The sequence below is a fragment of the Zerene cesonia genome, chromosome 4 (genome assembly GCF_012273895.1).
Source record: "Zerene cesonia ecotype Mississippi chromosome 4, Zerene_cesonia_1.1, whole genome shotgun sequence".
Taxonomy (NCBI): domain Eukaryota; kingdom Metazoa; phylum Arthropoda; class Insecta; order Lepidoptera; family Pieridae; genus Zerene; species Zerene cesonia.
In genome coordinates, this window is record NC_052105.1 from 3575831 (window position 1) to 3595094 (window position 19264).

At 33.7% G+C, this 19264-nt stretch overlaps 2 protein-coding genes across 2 annotated transcripts in view; one reads left to right on the forward strand and one right to left on the reverse strand.

The window, feature by feature from the left end:
- The window catches only part of LOC119839741 (elongation factor-like GTPase 1), a 101731-nt gene that overhangs the window by 14202 nt on the left and 68265 nt on the right, over nt 1-19264 (reverse strand). The gene's annotated exons all lie outside the window — the stretch shown is intronic.
- LOC119839743 (protein giant-lens) lies at nt 5275-19094 on the forward strand. Its single transcript, XM_038366178.1, has 4 exons — nt 5275-5543; nt 15974-16098; nt 17015-17282; nt 17677-19094. Exons 1-4 carry the CDS (start codon nt 5355-5357, stop codon nt 17923-17925), a joined length of 831 nt encoding a protein of 276 aa, XP_038222106.1. The 5' UTR covers nt 5275-5354; the 3' UTR covers nt 17926-19094.

Here is a 19264-nt window from a genome sequence, read left to right on the forward strand (position 1 = left end):
GATGCAAGTTAAATGAGATTTCACGATTTAATTTCGAAGTCGACATTAATTATATTACATTCCTCTGATGAAATGTAACAAATATAAACGCAATAAACATATATCTAAATTTTAAATACTCGTTTTATTTTTCTACTTTCTATCTTTATTTTATTTATTTTATTATATCTTTGAATGATTCGTCATAACCAAATTCAATATGTATTATATATTAAATTATTTTAAACCACGAAACAAATTCCTCCCAAGTCAACATATTATGTGGTGATTGTGAAATGTCGATCGTGGGAATTTATATGAATAGCACAAAATTGCTCTTCACTATCCCTTACACGTGGCTTCGTATTTTTACGTTCAAGTGCCTACTCGATAAAGAAATTTGATAAGCGAATAATATACATGTTATACGAACGGATATACATTTCGTACTCGAATACGCTTTAAATTCGATATTTTATTAAATATGAATACATTTTGTGAAATTGTCGCCGAGTCGGCTATGTGTTAACATCCGGTAGTGGTTATGATTTGATAAACTCGTTGATACACATAAGCCAGCAAGTTAAATTCAGTACCTATCACTATTATTTGTAGCTAATTATCTGTAGCTAAGTTTATTACTTGTAAAAGCAATGCCTGTAAGCTGTTTTTGTATTATTTTACGTGTTTAATAGCTCGGATAAAGATACCTTCTCGAAAATTCTGATTTTTATTAAAGTTATGCTTATTTTCTCCACTAGCTATTCGTAGAGTACAAATCAATCAAATTTAACAAAAAAATATATTAAAATTATAATGCTTTTAATTTAAAATTTCACTATTCGCGTCTTTACAAATTTAACATACATGGGTACGAATCAAGGTACACATACCTGGATTCGTACCCACATATGCCCTAAACATTGAATAAATTGAATTTTAATACTTCGTTTTTATATTTAGTACTATAAGAAGGAAATAAATTGATTTTTCAATTTATCTGCGCATGTAGATAACATCACCACTGCTTTAACGGTGAAGGAAAGTCCAAGAATTAAAAGTTCAACGGCATGTGACATCTGCCAACCCGCACTTGGCCAGCGTGGTGGATTATGGCCTGAACCCTCATAGGAGGCCTGTGTCCCAGCAGTGGGAACATATATGGGCTGATGATAATGATGATGACTATAAGAATATTCCATTAAAGGACCACAAAAGCTTTACAAATGATGGCTAGGTAAACCATTTGACGATGTGTTAATATAAAGGCAGATCGTGTTTATAGCTAACTTGAGTACGCATTTTAGGACTTAGCTTATTTACAAATAGAAGGCAATACAGAGTGGCGAATTCGTAATAAATTATGTACACCCAGCTAATTATTATTACTTGCAATAAAACATTGTTATTTATAATCATAACACTAATGGAACCATATTTCTTTTTGTCTGTAATTAAATTTCGTAAAATATAGTACTTTTTTATCGCATTTGGACACTTAAAATTGTATAAAGCCTAATGTATATTTCAAACACAAGGTCATGCAGGTGTTAGTTTTAAATACAAGATTATCAGATACCAAAGTTTTGTCGGCTTCAACGTAGCGTGTGTCGAGCTATTAGAATATTAGTTAAAGTTTTGAACGATCTTTCTATCGCTATAACTCAGCTAAATGGGTATAACTTTGTTTAAACTTACCCTCGACAGAAAGTATAGGTCTACACTTGTGGGTTTGCGTATTCGGGCATCATACAAAAGCTCTATGAAATTTTATTGAAAAGTATTGAAGTTATCGTAGGTTGAATTATCACATGAATTTTCTATATTAGCATATTCTGCAAAATATATAAATATATTTTGAGAGATTTAATCAGTTATTTTCAACCGATCCTAAAAAAAGAAGATTATCAATTTTATTTTTTTTTATTTATTTATTACCTTCTAAATTTTTATTGGGTGGACCAATTATTACGATTTTTTTCTATTAAAAGCTAGTGTCTGCTATTTGGTCCCGTTAACATTTGGTCTAGTACTGACAATTGCAACTTTTTAATTATTTATTTATTGGGTGGACCAATTATTACGATTTTTTTATTAAAACCTAGTGTCTGCTATTTGGTCCCGTTAAAATTTGGTCTAGTACGGACAATTTGAACTTATTAATTATTTAGCATTACAGTAAAAAGGTCTAGATGCGTACTAAATCTTCAAACGCGAACAATATAACGCGATCGCGTGCTATAAGCGAATATATCTGATCAAGATACAAGCGACAAAAATGTGTTAGCAAAGTGAAAACATTAATTATGTAAATTCGACGCTGGTTAACAGAACTGGTTTCGGATGGAAAATAAATCTAGCTGAACGTTAGCGGTTAGGAACGTCCTTAATCATTTCTTACTGGAATATTTGAGACATTTTTTATTTATTTAGTCATATCACAAACACGAATATAGACTTCCTTTGAACCGTTGTATTTGAAATTTAATTTTATAACAGACAAAAATTATGTTTAGAGCCGAATAAGGTAAAAAAGAAAAATTTGTATAAGCACAATTATATGTGTTGTATATGTACTTTTAAGTGTTACGTATAATATCTTCTTATACATAATTGCCTTTTTTGTGGGATGAAGATTAGATACATGTATTAAACTTCTGCTTTATAAATGTCTACTTGCTAACAAATATTCATGACTTGATTTTATCAAACTGCAAAATTTAAATTTCTCACGCATTCTGGGCGACATTTTGTATGCAACGGTAAGGCTTCATCGAAACAAAAAAAACAGCACGCCTAACATTCCTAAAATGAAGCTTGAAATATATTCTTAGTACTTCCAATATCAAGAAGGATTTTCGGCGATTATATAATGTATGTATAATTAATAAATAGCACTTTACATACGTTGCTAACACTGTTCCGTAGTAAGTAGAAAAAAACTATGAAAATCATCTAAAAAAATACTACAACTCGCCCACTATCCGTAACATCTCTTATCTCATAAGGATATAAACATTGGTGATAAAGAAATTCGGCTAAGTCCGGATGTTTCACTTCTGAGAAAGCCCGATACAAAGAGCTTCGAGTGCGCGTGCCAATAGCGATTCTATCTGAGACAATAAACAAAACAGAAAAAAAAACAAAGAAAAAAACTACGATACGAATTGTGAAACTTAGTCGTTTTTGGGAACATCGGTTAAAAGCTGACCACTCGTAGTCAAGTACCATTGTCCAAAGGGACACAAACGCTTTTACAGTTCTTTATCAGCTTAACACTTTTTTTGTTGGTACTCACGAGATTCCTCTAGAGATGACTTTGTATAAACACCAATAATACATGTCCGAATGCCAATCACATTGGCCTTATTGCTTTATTATGGAAATATCTTCTATAGTGATGACGATAGCTTCAAAATTTCTAACAAGTTTGGTAGTGATAAGACCAACCGGTAAAAATGTGCATTCGTATTATAATAACCATTGAAAATGGAATAAAAATACGTCCTAGATAAATCAAACTATCTTATGTATATATTCAATAGATACTTATATTGTCTGAATCTATATTGCATTACTTTTGTGGTTTTATTCTCAGTTACTCAGATTCTTTATGCACTAATATCAAATAACATATTAGCTAAAGAAATAAAAAATGATTACATTTTTACATATTTTTTTTAATTTGATATTCGATTGGAACATGTATAAATAACTAAAGTAACTCGAAACCACATCAATTAATATATAGTTAAAAAAATCGTGGGTCTATCTGAAGTATACTATCCATATAAAATATCAGAAACAGGAGACACTGAATAATTTAATTACAGTCAAATATATATTCGATATTAATTTCACAATAAAGCTGCCACCCAACATTGTTACCTTATTCGACCATAACATTACTTGACATTAAATCCACAGCTACACCTTCCCTTACCTACATAATTGTATAAACATGTAATCATTCACAACCGTTACGAAAAAGACGAAATGCCATCGGACCACGTGCCGAACCTACCTACATAATATAATACCGAGCGGTGACCACTTCAGACATACATATATAAAATTATATAGTACTAGCCCATTCATAAGAAACAGTTCATTCATGCGGGCGCGCGACTGGTGAATGGGAGCGAAAGGGACGGAACATATGTAAGCTCGCGTTACAATGGTGAAACAATACATTCCCAAGAACTGTTCGGAACATGTTCCAGGAAATTCCGTTGTTTTTGGACGATTGTACGGTGGCGTTCCGTTGAAGTGGTCATTGATCGAGGAGTGGGTTTAAGTGGAATTATCATAGATTTATTGTTCGCTTCAATGGGCATTACTATGGATGGAAAACAATAGGTTCGATGGTTTTTTTTTTCTGAAGGTAGTTGTGAAGCGGTCGTTGAAATCTGTTTGAAATTATAATAACATGTGCTATAATTAAAATAATGTCTGATTGAGTCATACAGGTATTGTAAATAAAGTAATTTTTAATTTAAAAATAAACATAAAGACAAATAGAGCTACTTTATCACAAACAAGATTAGAGGAACAAAATGAAATATTAGTAGGTAAGGTATTTTTCTATATTAAAGCCTTGATATAAAATTTATAAAACCTTGATTAGCCTAAGATAAATCAAAATTAGTATAACGCAAAAATAAGAAAATATAATTTATATACATATATTTTTATTGGAATTAAGGGAAAACAACTAAGCTCATTAAGTTAGCAGCTTTATAAACGCCGCTTTATGCTCAAGCAACAAGATTGTGTAAAAAAACATCGTCGGTGGAAGTCAAGCTGAGAGCGACACAACATTCTTGATACTTGAATGATTATTGTGATTTTTTTAGTTATGTTTACTACTCAGACAAGAAATACAAAAGTTTTAATGTTTAGAGGTCAAATTAAAAAATAATTCTGTATTTTTATTATTTATATACATTCAATATGAAACGGCTTAATCAAACCGGATCATTTAAATAAACAAAGACATACAAATTACAGTTTTGTAATTAAAATAGCTATAACGAGCCTAGAAAATGAATATGTTTTTAAAAATATTTGAAGTGATATCGTTGGAAAATATTTATACGTACTATACAAAATATGTATTTTTTATAAGTTGAAACCTTTCAACTTTTATAATCAATTAGAATATATTTAAATGACACAACAGACAAACAACAGGCGCATACAAGATCACAATACTCAACGCATAACGCCCGCAACGATCAAACAGCGTCGGTCGCGCGAAGGTGGCTACACTCGGCGTAGGCCAAGTCGTACCTGCGTTAGTCCGCCGTCCTCAGTACGAGCTAACCCGACCTGCGAACAACCCGCACGCGCCCTTACAAAGTGTACCAGTGACCATGCATGTGCTAGCCACCATACTCCTCGCGTACCTCGCGAACGAAGTCCGAGCGGCGATACGGACACCCCTCGAGGCGTTCAGACCCTCGGGGGAGATCCACATACGGCGGCCCGACAAACTGCCTTTCCTGCCGCACAGGAGGACGATGCAGCAGAAGAGCGGCCTGCGGATTCTGTATCAGACAGGCGTAAGTATTGTATGTGACACGAATTTAACATTATTACGAATATGATAGTGACATTCGATTTTATTATTTCATCGATAATTTTCGACGTCGGTCGTGCGTTTTCACTTGCATAGCGATTAGTGAATAAGCATGATACGAGAACGATCTTTCCTTGATTGCCTGCATGTCGACGGATGTTAAAGTTAATCGCTGTTTTCTAACACTCATTTTCTAACAGTGTCAATTGTATAATAATGAAATGCATTTACATTGCATCGGGTGAGATATTATAAACTTACTTCAAAAATTGCATGAAAGATTGCTTTCTAATTCATTAGAAGATGCATACTTTTACATAAACTCAATCTGTATTATTTTTGCAAATGCATCATATTAAAATATAGCTAAACTAATATGACAAATAATATAAATTAAGATTTTGACTGCATCACGCAAATTGGCGGGAAACAACAACTCGTAGTTATTTGGTTCACTTCTGTCAAATTTCTAGGGAAATTCTATATTCAACAGTTTAAGTACGATTTTAATTTCTATTTCAATAAATCAACTCAGGCTTTATAAAGATAGGTACATATTAATTATTATCCGAATCCACTATCCTCATTACCCGAATACCTGTGTAGCTGAAAGCTTCTAAAGAACTTTACACGCGAATAACAAATTAACTGAACCAAAATAGAGAACTAAAAATAATCTAGCTTCTACATTACCTTAATGTCTTTAGGCGCGCAATTTAAGTAATTTAAAGGCGCTTTATTTGCCATGCTATTTCAGTATCATGTTCTAATTTTAAAAATGTTTAGCATATTCCAATATATTAAAAATGTTTAAACACATCGCCTTTATTATAATACGTGTTAGTCCGTATCCCGTAAGAATATCGGGATAAAAAGTTGCATATATGTTATTCCAGTTGTCTAGCTGTCTACGTACCAAATTTCATTGCAATCGGTTCAGTAGTTTTTGCGTGAAAGAGTAACAAACACACACACATCCTTAGTGTTCTTCTTCTTTCGCAAACTCTCGCATTTATAACATTATTAGTAGGATAGTATAGGAAGTAGGATAGGATTTATATTTTACCATATACCTGATTCTAATTTATTGAAAAGCAAACCCGAACATTGCAATATAAATTAAATTAATATTTATCGACTAATGTTCTCCATAACTGTTTTAAAAGCTTTTACAATCCTCGTTTATAACGCTATATTCTTTATTAGCATCAATAAATCTCACACGAATAATCTATAAGACGTTAAACATTCCACTCCATTCTAGCAGCAACTATCGCGATCGTTTTATCTTACTTAGAAGTCCACTCTGTGAAGCCTCTTGGAAATGAACTTAAGGAAATTCCTCAAATTCGTGCGAGCTTCTTCCAAGAGATTAAGGAAACATCTGCTGTTCCGTGGGATACGTGGATTCGTCATACGATGGGTGTCTGTGAGATTCCCGGAATACGCCCACAATTAGGCCAATTAAAACATCTATTGACCTTGCAAACGCCAAGCCCCGTGTAATTGAACGGCAAGGAAAACGATTACCATACAAAATATACCAAATTAAATTAGATACACTGAACCAAATTATAAACGAAATTAAACTGTCACCAATTTCCTTCGAGCGGCCATGCGATCGACCGCAATAATTACATTGACTTCAATAAAAATAGAAAAGGAGTCACGGATATCAAGTTTTGTAAGTCATATTTTAAAAACAACGTTAATCATATTATTATGCCTAATTTTGAAGTCGATTCAAGAAGATAATCGTTCTAAGCTGTAAGTAATTGCGTGTATTCGACAAGCGATGTTGCTTCGCTTGTATTTATGGGTTAAAATGAGCTGTGTTATTTGTACGTTAGAATTGATAATGGGTTGAAATTTGGTACGTTTTTAAGGATGAATTTTAATATTGTGTATCGTGCACGCTTGCGTAGGAGCATGCGTAACGCCAGTAGCGGCAGGTGTTCATTCACTCATTCTTATCTTGACAGCTTTGATGACTTACGATCGAGACTCCGGCCAGTGTGTGCTATTTGAAAAAAAAGTATCTCTTCCCTTTATGTCACTGGCTATAAGCCCATTCGTAACGGTAACCTTTTCGGTCGTACGTCGCATTGTGGAATGGAATTCAAGAGATATCTCGTTGTTAATTCATATGCAATTCGTGTTTAAATCTCGACAGGCATGAATGGATTGCAAGGTCGTATTATGTCGACTTTCATTTATTTTTGTGTACACTACAATTGAGATATATCTTACCTACCTTTTGGCGTGAAATAATAATTTAGTCATTTTGTAGGTACCTTCTTTATCAATTGTTTATTAACGATTAACTTCTAGGTATAACTCGGCCTAAGGAAGATGATATTAAAATTGTATGAACACTTTGTAGTACCTTTGATTAGATATATACCTTAGATAGATTTATTATTAGAATTTATATCGTCAGAAGATTGAACAAACACCTATTTTATGTCAAATGGAGCAAACCCATGGCTCATTGCTAAGAGGCCGGCAAAGTGAAACTTTTGTATAACCGTGTAAAATAAAATCTTTGTATGACAATACGGCAGGAGGGTGCTGGTGGGTTGTGAGAGAAAACAATTGGGCAGGTTTGAAGTGTAGCGGCGAGCTTTGTATTAACCGAATACTATTGATATAATCAAAGGAAAGATATGCTGCATTATAACATTAGACACATGGATGCTTTGTAAATTGCTTGGACGTTGTCATGGCATCGAAACGATGTAAAAATAGCGAAGTAAAATTTTTTTTACAAATATAGTGTTTTAAAAGTAAAATATTTGTAAATGAAAAACACTTAAATTAAATAATTAGCAAATACGATATGTGACGTTGTTTCGTCTTCGGGTGAACTGCTAAACACGTGAAGATTAAATAGTTGACGCGTGATGCTGTGACCAAGAGAAACAGGGATTCAGTTTTGTATATGGAGATAAATCAAATTCTTTTCTATATCATTGAGATGGAGTGTCAATGTCACTTCCTTTTTGGCAGGTGACGACAGCTTAAATAGGATAATGGATAAGCAATTTTATCATTACTATGATAACAAGCACGTTTGATTGACTAGAGGCCATTCTGTGCCGAAATTTAATACTGTAATGTACTAGAATTCATTCTTATAGTTAAACAAAATAGCTACTATATTATACTCCATGTATATAAAACATAATAAATTTAATTTATTGCACCATAGTAATACATTAAATTCATACATAAATATTAAGTAGATATATTTGTATTTGCAATTGGTATAATTAAAACTCCAACTTATATCGATTAACATAGTAGAAAAGACTAAAGAATCACAAATGTACATAATAAAGAATATAAAAGCTATAACACTTAGCCTATCATATCAGTAAAAATGCCTCACGATCGTGCGTCATATCGAGCTCCCATTAAAATCACATAGTCGCATCAAACATCAATTAAAATGTATTAATTAGTTGAAATGAAATCGTAATTTCCATGTGTCGTATAAATATCCGATAGGATGACAAGAAAGACGGAGGCGGACATAACGGCAGCCGCGCAAACACCCGCCGGACGTATTGGAAAAAATATTGAATGCATAAAATTATCGCTTTCCACACAAATCGACGCATTATTCATATACTAATATATAAGCCTGATGATACATTGGTGCCAATATAAATGTATATACTCGTCATAGTAGCGCGTTATACACGCGCTTAAAGTATTTTGTATTGATTAAGCTGAATGAAATGCCTAGTTTCCGATGGATATGAATGTAGTTCTTTTTGAAGTGAATGTAAATCGAGCTCTTATACAACTTTGGCATACTTTGAAGTTTAACAGCCAATAAATTTAATGACCTAATTTAAGCATATTATAAAAAAGGATTAATTTTCGTTTCAAGGTACATAGTGTAATCTAATGATAGGTACAAATATCTATATAAAATATATAAATATGATTATCAGCACAATCAGATTAAATGAAATAAAATGGAAAAAAAGTAAAAATTTAAATAGATATCTATTTTTCTTCAGTCTATTAGTATATTTGCTAAACAATGCAACCCAAGCAGGAGTCAACCTTAAAGCTCACGATATCACCACTAAAAAGTTATTTAAGACGAAATTGGAAGTCACAATAAATAAACGCAACCGTATAAAGTGTCGTGTTATTGAACACACTCAGCTTATGCAATGATCCGAATAGCCATTGCTGCCTACGTGATTGAATCTATGGGGAAAACGCCTTATTTGGCATCACCACACATTACGGAAGCCACAGTTTATGTTTAATATTGTGTTCTAACTATTTACATAACATTTACATCGTAGCGGGGGAGGGAACACAAATCTATGGTGTTGCGTGTACTATGATCCTAATATAGAAGTTCTGTAATGATATCAGTTTTCTTTATTAAATTATATAAACATTACATATGTTTATCCTATACATAATTGATACAATTATCTCGAAATGCAACCAGCTTTCTTCAATGAAATAATTCCTTTTAACTGCATTAACTTTTACGTTCGTAACTGCCCTTGATACATTTACAAGTCCGAGTTCTTACACAATAACTGGAAGCGGTTATGCGACATTTCATTTGCTATTTGCGGAACGAATTATGCGATTGTGTTAAATAAATTGTACATTTTATAGTATAACAATTAGGCTTCTTCGTGGATGGAGAGATTCGAAGACACGAGTCAACAAAGAAAAGTGAAGGTAAAAAGCGACCTCAAGGGCGATGCGAGACCGAGTCACGTAAAGGCGGGGATACAATGCTAGGAATGTTGTCCAAATGTTAGGCGTCTTGCTAACAACGTAGACAATAATTTGTATGCACCCATACTTTGGTATACTTTCATGTGCGTGGTTGTTTTATTCAGGATTTTACAATAAAGACGGGTAGATGTTGGCGGCCATTCCAGTCTCGCTGACATCTGTATTAAATGTATTTTATTATTTAGTTACTCATGACGAATCAACAATGACGAAACGCACAATTGATAAACTATATTATGATCGAAATAAGTGCCAGCAGAAACATATTACGGCAGGGTTTATGGTTCAGATTTATTAAAACGGGAGTGAAGGATAAAATATACAAGTATAAAATAATTATTGTCGTTACTAATTCCAATTTTTCGTTCGCAAATATAATTCAATACCCAATATACCACACCATTAAATTTTCAATAGATATATTATAACATTCTTAATTTAATGATTATACAAGATAAATATTAATTTTATTAAAGCTTAGTAAACAGTCCTTATGAACACGGTATTAGAAAATGTAAAGAAAAAGATCCAATAAGAGAACTGGGGTCGGGCACCTGCGTTACGCGACAAAAAATCTAATCTTTTTTGTTATCACAGTTCGAAAATAAACAAATCGAACACGAGGGACCGGAAAGTTTTGATTTAATACGTTTTTACGTCGCATTATGTTTATTCGTTCTGGTTTTATAATTTCTGTTTTGGAATCAACTCGTATATATGCGGGATAGGAAATGCGGTTTCCTTATTTTGTTTTTCTCTTACGTATTGAGTTCTTACAGTAGTAATGACGAGTAACTAGGTAAATAGTTGGAATAAAGTGTTCGATTCCGACATAACGCAGAAGCATATCAATCCACCATGTGGAACATTGTACGCCTACCACAATGTAAGACCTTATGAAATAATTGAAGACGCAGCCGCCGTCGACAAAATTTCGACGTCTTTACACTCATCCTATTCATTCTGGCACACTTGAGCCTCGGAATGGGGTTTCCGTCTAAAGAGACACGTGCGTTATCAATACTCCCTCCGGATGCCATCACAATGGTGTACGATGGCACTGTTGAAAGGAGCTCGTCTGTACTGCGGGTTGTGTCTAGTGTTACTACAATACTCTTCGAAGATTCCCAATATATGTCTGCTGACCGTTTGTTATGAAAAAAACAGAAGAAATTTGAATTTTTTTTACCCAGTACCTATGTTATCAGTAGATAAAGGTTATTTATTTGGTGTAGGTACAATAAAGAATTTATTATAGGCTGTATTTTTTGGCTTGATTTAACCCGGACTACTCGGGGCGAGAAACAACAGCTATAAAAATTATATATAACTATTTCACACAACCTCCTTGGTAAACTTAAGAATAGATATCCTTATGCAATAACGACTTTTATCTAAAAATTTACCCATCTTACGATAACGCTACGTAATATAAAATATATTATCTAATTTGATTAACATGTAACCGGTATCCTCCAATTCGATACGACCAACATAGTACGAATAAATTACACTGAGGAATTCTCGACTGATTAATCAACATCTGCATACAGTTTAAATCACAATTGCAGGCCGTATCGCAGACTACACAGGCCAGCGCGTACGTATACTAAGTATTGATGTTATTCCTGGTTATTGGACACCTAACGCATACAATGAGGCTACACGAGACGTTAATACGAGCTAATTAAGGAGCGTGTGTGCGTTGCATGCACTTCCGGCGCCGTTGAAGTCTTTTCAATGTACGTTACTTGTGCGAGTTGTGTCTACTATCCAATATACCTATAAGACGTTGGTGGTTAAGCTTTTAATTCTTAATTTATTGTTTTCTAATTATTTATTTTATTATAATGACACATGACACATGATCATACTAATGACCTTTTGAAGATGGTTTAAATGAACGTTGTAATTAATTCCTTTTAATACGTAGCTGACATGTATGTAGAAATTGGATTCTATGAGAATGTGAAAAAGTCATACCCCTCAATTAAATAAAATGTTTAAATGCACATCGTAAATTACAATTATTATTACCTACTTATTTTATTGTTCTATATTTTTTAAGTTTATTTGCAATATTAGTGTTCGTTCAAATATAGTAATATAGTTGTGGAAAATTTGTGCCATGGACTGTAAGTTGACTCACTGTTTTATAATCAATACTCTAAACATGTAATATAATATACTACAATGTTACTAATGTATTGTATTATTTAAGTGACATTGTATGTACTGTAAACTGTTTTCTTAATAATATTCTTAAAATGTTTTTCGAAAAGCAATACATTTCGGTATATTTTTTAAGTTTATTGCTCATGTAGAATCGGGATAAAGGCATCTTTAATCATATTAATGATAAGAGTTTTATTAGAATACTAGCTGCGCCCCGCGGTTTCACCCGCGCCAGTCTGTATCCCGTAGGAATATCGGGATAAAAAGTTACCTATGTGTTATTCCAGTTGTTCAGCTATCTATGTACTAAATTTCATTGCAATCGGTTCAGAAGTTTTTGCGTGAAAGAGAAACGAACATACACACATCCTCACAAACTTTCGCATTTATAAAATTAGTACGATAGGATAATCGGAAATTTTCCTATCTATTTCGTTTTTTCTGTAACTTATTCAGTTACAGAAACAACTTATACAATATTTTTCATAATACAAGTGTGTTATATATGAAGACCGCATCTAATACTATAGCAATTCTCTGCCTCACTGGCCGAAAATAAAAAAGAAATTTGCTCCATATTAATTTGCGCTCGAGGCGATGAGGCAACAAAAAGTCGATCTTTGACTAATTACAAATGTAATAAATAAAATATAACCGCGGGCTTTTTATCGTTTATTTGTAATACATATCAGCTACCTGCGTTACCGCGTCCGGCGCCGCGGGCACATCGTATACAATTATTGTACTTGATCGATTCATTACGAATCGTCTAAACAATGTTTATCGTATTGTGATATAGGTGTTTATATTTTTACTGGATGTAGACGCGGCTGCGGCCAAATCTGGCACTTATTAAAGAAATCTGTCAGAGCTATTGAAGTTACGTTCCTATTTTTTGGGACTTTATTCTTGTTCGGGTTGAATCACGATATAAAATAGGACACTGAGTACTTTTTTGTTAAACACTAAACACACAACAACAACTAAACATAATCAAATATTTCTAATTATAAAATTTGAAAATTTGTTAATTGTAAAATTTATTCTTAAGATTCATCATCATCATCATAATTGTGCAATCCATAAGCTTATTGTAATTCTAGTAATACGTATGCATATGGGCAGTGTTGTTCGACCTTAAAAAAATGTAAATAAATAGATTGTTAAAACAACACTGATTGTTCAGCCTACTACACAAAAAATGTAAGACGGAGGCGTGTGCCCACATAGGGCCGTTACTACAAAGGTTGCAGAAGGTCGTTTGGGCATAGATTACTATAAGGTTATTTTCACACTTGCGACTATTGCTAGCACAACCATAATGTACAAATTAAAAACAATTACAAGTACGCGCTATTTACGAAATAGTTCAAAACTATATAAATTAAATAATAGAATAACAAAAATATGATTAAATGTATTTTTTAATCAACTAAGGCTTTTACTAAGCAATATCGAGCAACGTTGCATCTTGTATGAACAATCTCTTATAATAGGTGCGTCTCGCCACCTGTTCACACCGGATACCTCGCCCCGCGACCCCACAACTCAATACTTAAGAAAAACACGAACATCTCCAGCGCAGGGTCATTGGAAAAGAAAACCTATTACATTTCACAAAAGTTCATTTTCATCAGCATATAGGTTTCAACGAAGACCTAAACTTCTCAACTGCTCCGAGATTTGCGCTTCGAGAAACGCTCTAAATTTACGCTTTATGCCTTTGTGTTATGGTTCAAACCTTAATATTCAGAAATTTAAATTTCGTTACTAAAAGGACGAATTTATACATGTTTAAAACTGTTGCTTGCGGCCAACGGTCAAGTCACGGGCGGTTTAAAAAATAAAACAAAACGTTAAAACACAAGAGGCCGTACACCAAAACTAATGTAAAACAGTTTAGTACGACACGCGATAAAAAATAATTTGAATAAGTATCTACTAAAGTTAAATAGTTTCTTCACAAGTCAATTATTTCTTGAAATACTATTCTGTTTTACACAAGGAAATAGACGCTAATAGAAAGCAATAAAAATAAAACGATGTTTCGCCCATCTAATTGAATATTCTACGTCGTCTAAATGGTGATTTTCTTACAAACTGCATTAGCATTCCGGCCGACGTGCAAGATCCGTTAAATAAAATTATGTTCACGGCACTACACAAGTACATAACAATTTGTCGTCTATAATTGATTTGTTTATATTACGTCCGTTGGTAGTGACTGTCTTTATTTTTGCATTTTAATCCATTAAACGAATTGGCAGGTGGTTGGGGCGAGTCAACAACCCAACAAAACCATGTATTGTGCGCGGCCCGCAAGCTTTTTTTGTTAGTCGTACAAAAGGGCTATATCCGGCTTTTGTAAGATCCATCCAAGGCAGTTTCCGCGAAATACATCGCAATAGAGAAGAAACGGGAAGTGTATCCGGAACAAGTAAAAAAATGTTTTCACGCCTCTAATTTCAGTAGGGCTGTCTATGCCTCCATTTATTATATTTTGTATTTGATCTGTATAAAAATATTTTATTATAACTCATTTATTAGTATATGAATCCATATGTCAAATAGAAAACAAAGCAATAAAAACTAATTTACGACCATACTTAAAATGCCTATCAAAAATACGTCGAGACAAAAAACAAAACGCCCATTAAAAGTTATAATAAAGATCTATAATTATTATAAATGGCGTCCGCTCGAACTAGCCCTGAGATATGTTTGCGCAGAAAAAATGTTCCCACAGCCAACAGGTTGCCGAATGGAATGTCTTCCGGACGGAAGTAAGCCTAAGACCGATGGTCCTTTACCACGAAAAAAAAACCTGAATGGATTCGGAGAGCACATGTTCGTATGTGCCCAGTGAATAATTAAGATTACCATCTTTCGGACGTCATTATAACGATCTCCCGTCCAGCTAGCGTTCCTTCAAAGGACGGCAGGTGCGGTGCGAGCACATTTCGAATCTCCCACGCGTTTGAAGACAGTTTCCTTTGTATTTCAACTTTACAATTCGCCCCATGCAAAATGTTTACTGCTGCGGGGATTTGCCGATGTATCAATGCAAAACTGATTGATGCGCGTTGAATTTATAAAATGTGTCGAATTGATTGTATATGCATGTCGATTGGGAAGTTTCTTGAATGATCCGCGTTGTATGGCTTGCGAAATATTCAATTTGGTACGCGTTATTCATGAATGAGATATGCGAATGTTTTAAGCTTTTTTTATAATGCGTTGAAAGCGATAACCTTTATTATGTACATGTAATGTATACGTATATATTCGGCTGATAGCAGTTTTCTAATTTATTTGAAAAGCGTGATTGATATTTCTTCTTAATGTTGTAAGTACGCATTATTTTACACAAGGAAAGATCGTTCAATAACAACTGTCTGACAGGACATACGAAGAATCCGAGTCGTCATACTATATTTCATTGTCCATTAATTCCAGGTATCCGAGGAGGATCTGCCAGACTGCCGAGCGCGCCAAGTGTGCAGCAAAGTTGACCTGTACGACACCACGCAGCCCTGGATTGAGAGGAAATGCCGCTGTTTGGGACATAGGCCGTGCTCAAGGTGAATTATTTATTCATTACTGGCAACATATTTCTCTAGATATATATATATAACACATTAGTGGTTGTTACACCGCTTGTAATTTCAGAATTATAAATTTGTTGGATTCGTATCCACGTGGATAAGCACTATTGAAAATTTATCCTAGTGGGCGGGAGCCGGGTGAGCTGCTAGTTTCATTAAGGAATTATCGAAATTATCGAAAACAAACAAACGCTTATTTGACTTCAAAAATGAAGTGTTAGTGTAGAATGGTCTAGAAAAATCAAAGACGTTGAGAAACTATTAATAATTTATTTAGATGTTTTTGATTGGTTTCGTTTTTATTCTTGGTTATAATATATTATTTGTTCATAAATATATCAGTATGGCACAACTTTGCTATGTATGTTTGTAACATATTTTTTGCAAAAAATAAATTATTTAATTTTAAATTAGGTTTCCCTACATTCTGTTCATATCCAATCCACGTATAGTTTTCAAATAGCTCCGGAAAGCATTATTTTACGATTATGTGGCCAACAATATAACGGTGTTAAAGTGGACATTTCACATTTCTAGCCATTACTTATGAGACTAACTACTCCATTAGCGAGTACCGGTATCACAATAAATATAATGAGATAAAATAACCCCGTTTTAGATCGACGCTTGTCATACCTTCATCCTTGTGCAGGCATTCAGTTGCTTATTTGGATGAAGGCTGTTTGTAAACAGATTTTATGATAGTTGTTTTATTTTATACACGATATTGTATAATACATAACAGGAAAATGTGTTAAGGACAATTCAATAATAATTGCCCAATAGTGCATCGAATGAATAAAATTTCTATTCGCTTTATTTGTTTCACTTTTGCAATACTTTAAAAAATTTTAAAGGACAACATTTATAAATGTCTATTTTTTTATTTCAGCGATCTATCAGCGGATGACAACCACACGCTTGCCGACAAGACCACACTGTACAAGACCTGCGAGCCGGTGAAGCGTTTACCAAAATGCCGATATTTCAAAGACGCCGCATGGACCATTTTCTCGTTACCAGACAGCAACGCTACGCAGCAGATTGTGAACTGCCACTGCCCCAAGTCGTCGGTCACGTATCTCTTGAAGAAGTTGCCGTATACGACACCTAGCGGCGAACAGGGGAATCAGTACCAGTTCGCGTGCTCGCCGCAAAGCGTGAGTGTTGAGCTTTAATAGTTTCACTAAACGCCACTAGATAGCGCTTACATTTCAAACACAACTTCCAAACTTAATAAAATATTTATTGTCTACAAGCGGTCTGCCCCTAACCGTAATACGTTTTTTCTGAACTTAAAAATTTTTCCTGTGCCTTACTAAAAACGTTTAAAAAAATTAATCGAATTAGTGGACCCATTCCCGAATTTTACGCTTAGCAACACATTTGGCGATTCATTTATTCATAGAGATTGTAATATTCTATATAAAATCTAATGAAGTAAAATATTATCAATTTCATACTTGTACAGTTCTGTAACAGTTATATAAAAGCTGTATAGTGTTATACTTTTAGTGATTAAAAACCGATTCTTATAATTCTTCACCATTACAGAGGCTGAGGTGTTCACGCAAAGAGCCCTGCCGGCTGTTCAGCGCGCGACGACGCCACGAGCAGATCGACGAAGTGAACGCGAGCACGATATGCCAGTGTCCCAGAGACCACACCTGTCCCAAACACCACACGGAACCCGGAGTGCTACCCGGTGTCACCTACGTCGCTGAGGACATCCGCACATATCACGGCTACTGCATGCCCGAACCACCACCCGACACCTACAGGTTCGTGGGCGACAAGGACTGAAACACGCCCCAGACTAATTGTGATCATCTTACAACTTCGTGCTTTATTCCCAAACCTGTTTAGTACAAAATTTTAGGTTATCGCCAAGAAGCGTGTATCCTGCTTCTAGTTAGCGATTTTAAATACCAACTGTTCGGAGTATATGGTTTTAACAGACGACATTAACAGGTAACGTTACTAATCAGAGCTAACCTCGTATATTTCTGGCCAGTTTACGCGGACCCATTGACACTATGATGACCTCAGTGTAAATATAAACTAAGTCTCGATATCGGTATTACTTAGGTATTGTTTCTGTTATGTTTTGTAAATAATAATTTTAAGTGTAAGTAATCATTCCAAACGTTTAGTTTAAATTATTTTTTCATATTTTAATACTTGCCATACTTACATAGTTGTTTTTGAATTTGATTAGAGTTAAAGTATTTCAATGTGGGCGAGGCAGGATTTTTTATCTTAATATTGTAACAATGCATCATTTTATGTCTTAACATGTTTCAGAGTTATACGTAGACTCAGCTTTTAACAATTAACAGTAAATAATAAATGGAAAATGGAAATATCACGAAATTTACTGTTATTAGCTATTTTTATTTTATACTATTTTTATTACATGTTATCCGGCAATAATTTAAACATTTGAACACGAGTCATGAATATAAGTAGTTTTATTTTTGTGACAACATCTATGCCTCTGAATATATAAGCCTAAAATGTATGAGAAACGACATACAATTTTGTGAAATATATTTATATTTGTATTAGTATTCTGCCCGCCTCTGTGAGATAAGGTAACTTTACTCGTATTAAGACTGTTGCTGTGTTTCCATGTCTTCCAAACAAAGACGAATATGTTTATTGTGTTTATTTGCGACTGTATGCTGTTTGTGTTAAAATGAAAGCCATATTTTGGTTATGTTTAAAATGCGATTATACACTAGGCATTTTAAATAATATATAAATATAAATTGTTCGGTTGTTTTTTATTGAATAATTTTGTGTATGTATGCAAATTTTGTCTAGAATCGCATTAACCATGTATTTATGTAAATATGAGAAAAGTGTTAATAAATGTATAATACCGTTGGGCGGTATGTCTTCCTTGTTTTATGTATAGAGTATAAGTTAAATTATTGACACAAAAAGGATTAAATGTTTCGATATCATCACTAAGCTTTTTATTAATCTATGACAATTTTTAACGACATTTCATAAACACCTTAATTAGTGTAATGCATAAAGTCAGCAGTAAATGAATCAAATCAAAATCAAATCAAAAATACTTTATTGTGCACCAAATCATACATAAATAAATTCTATAAATAAACTCTATAGAAGC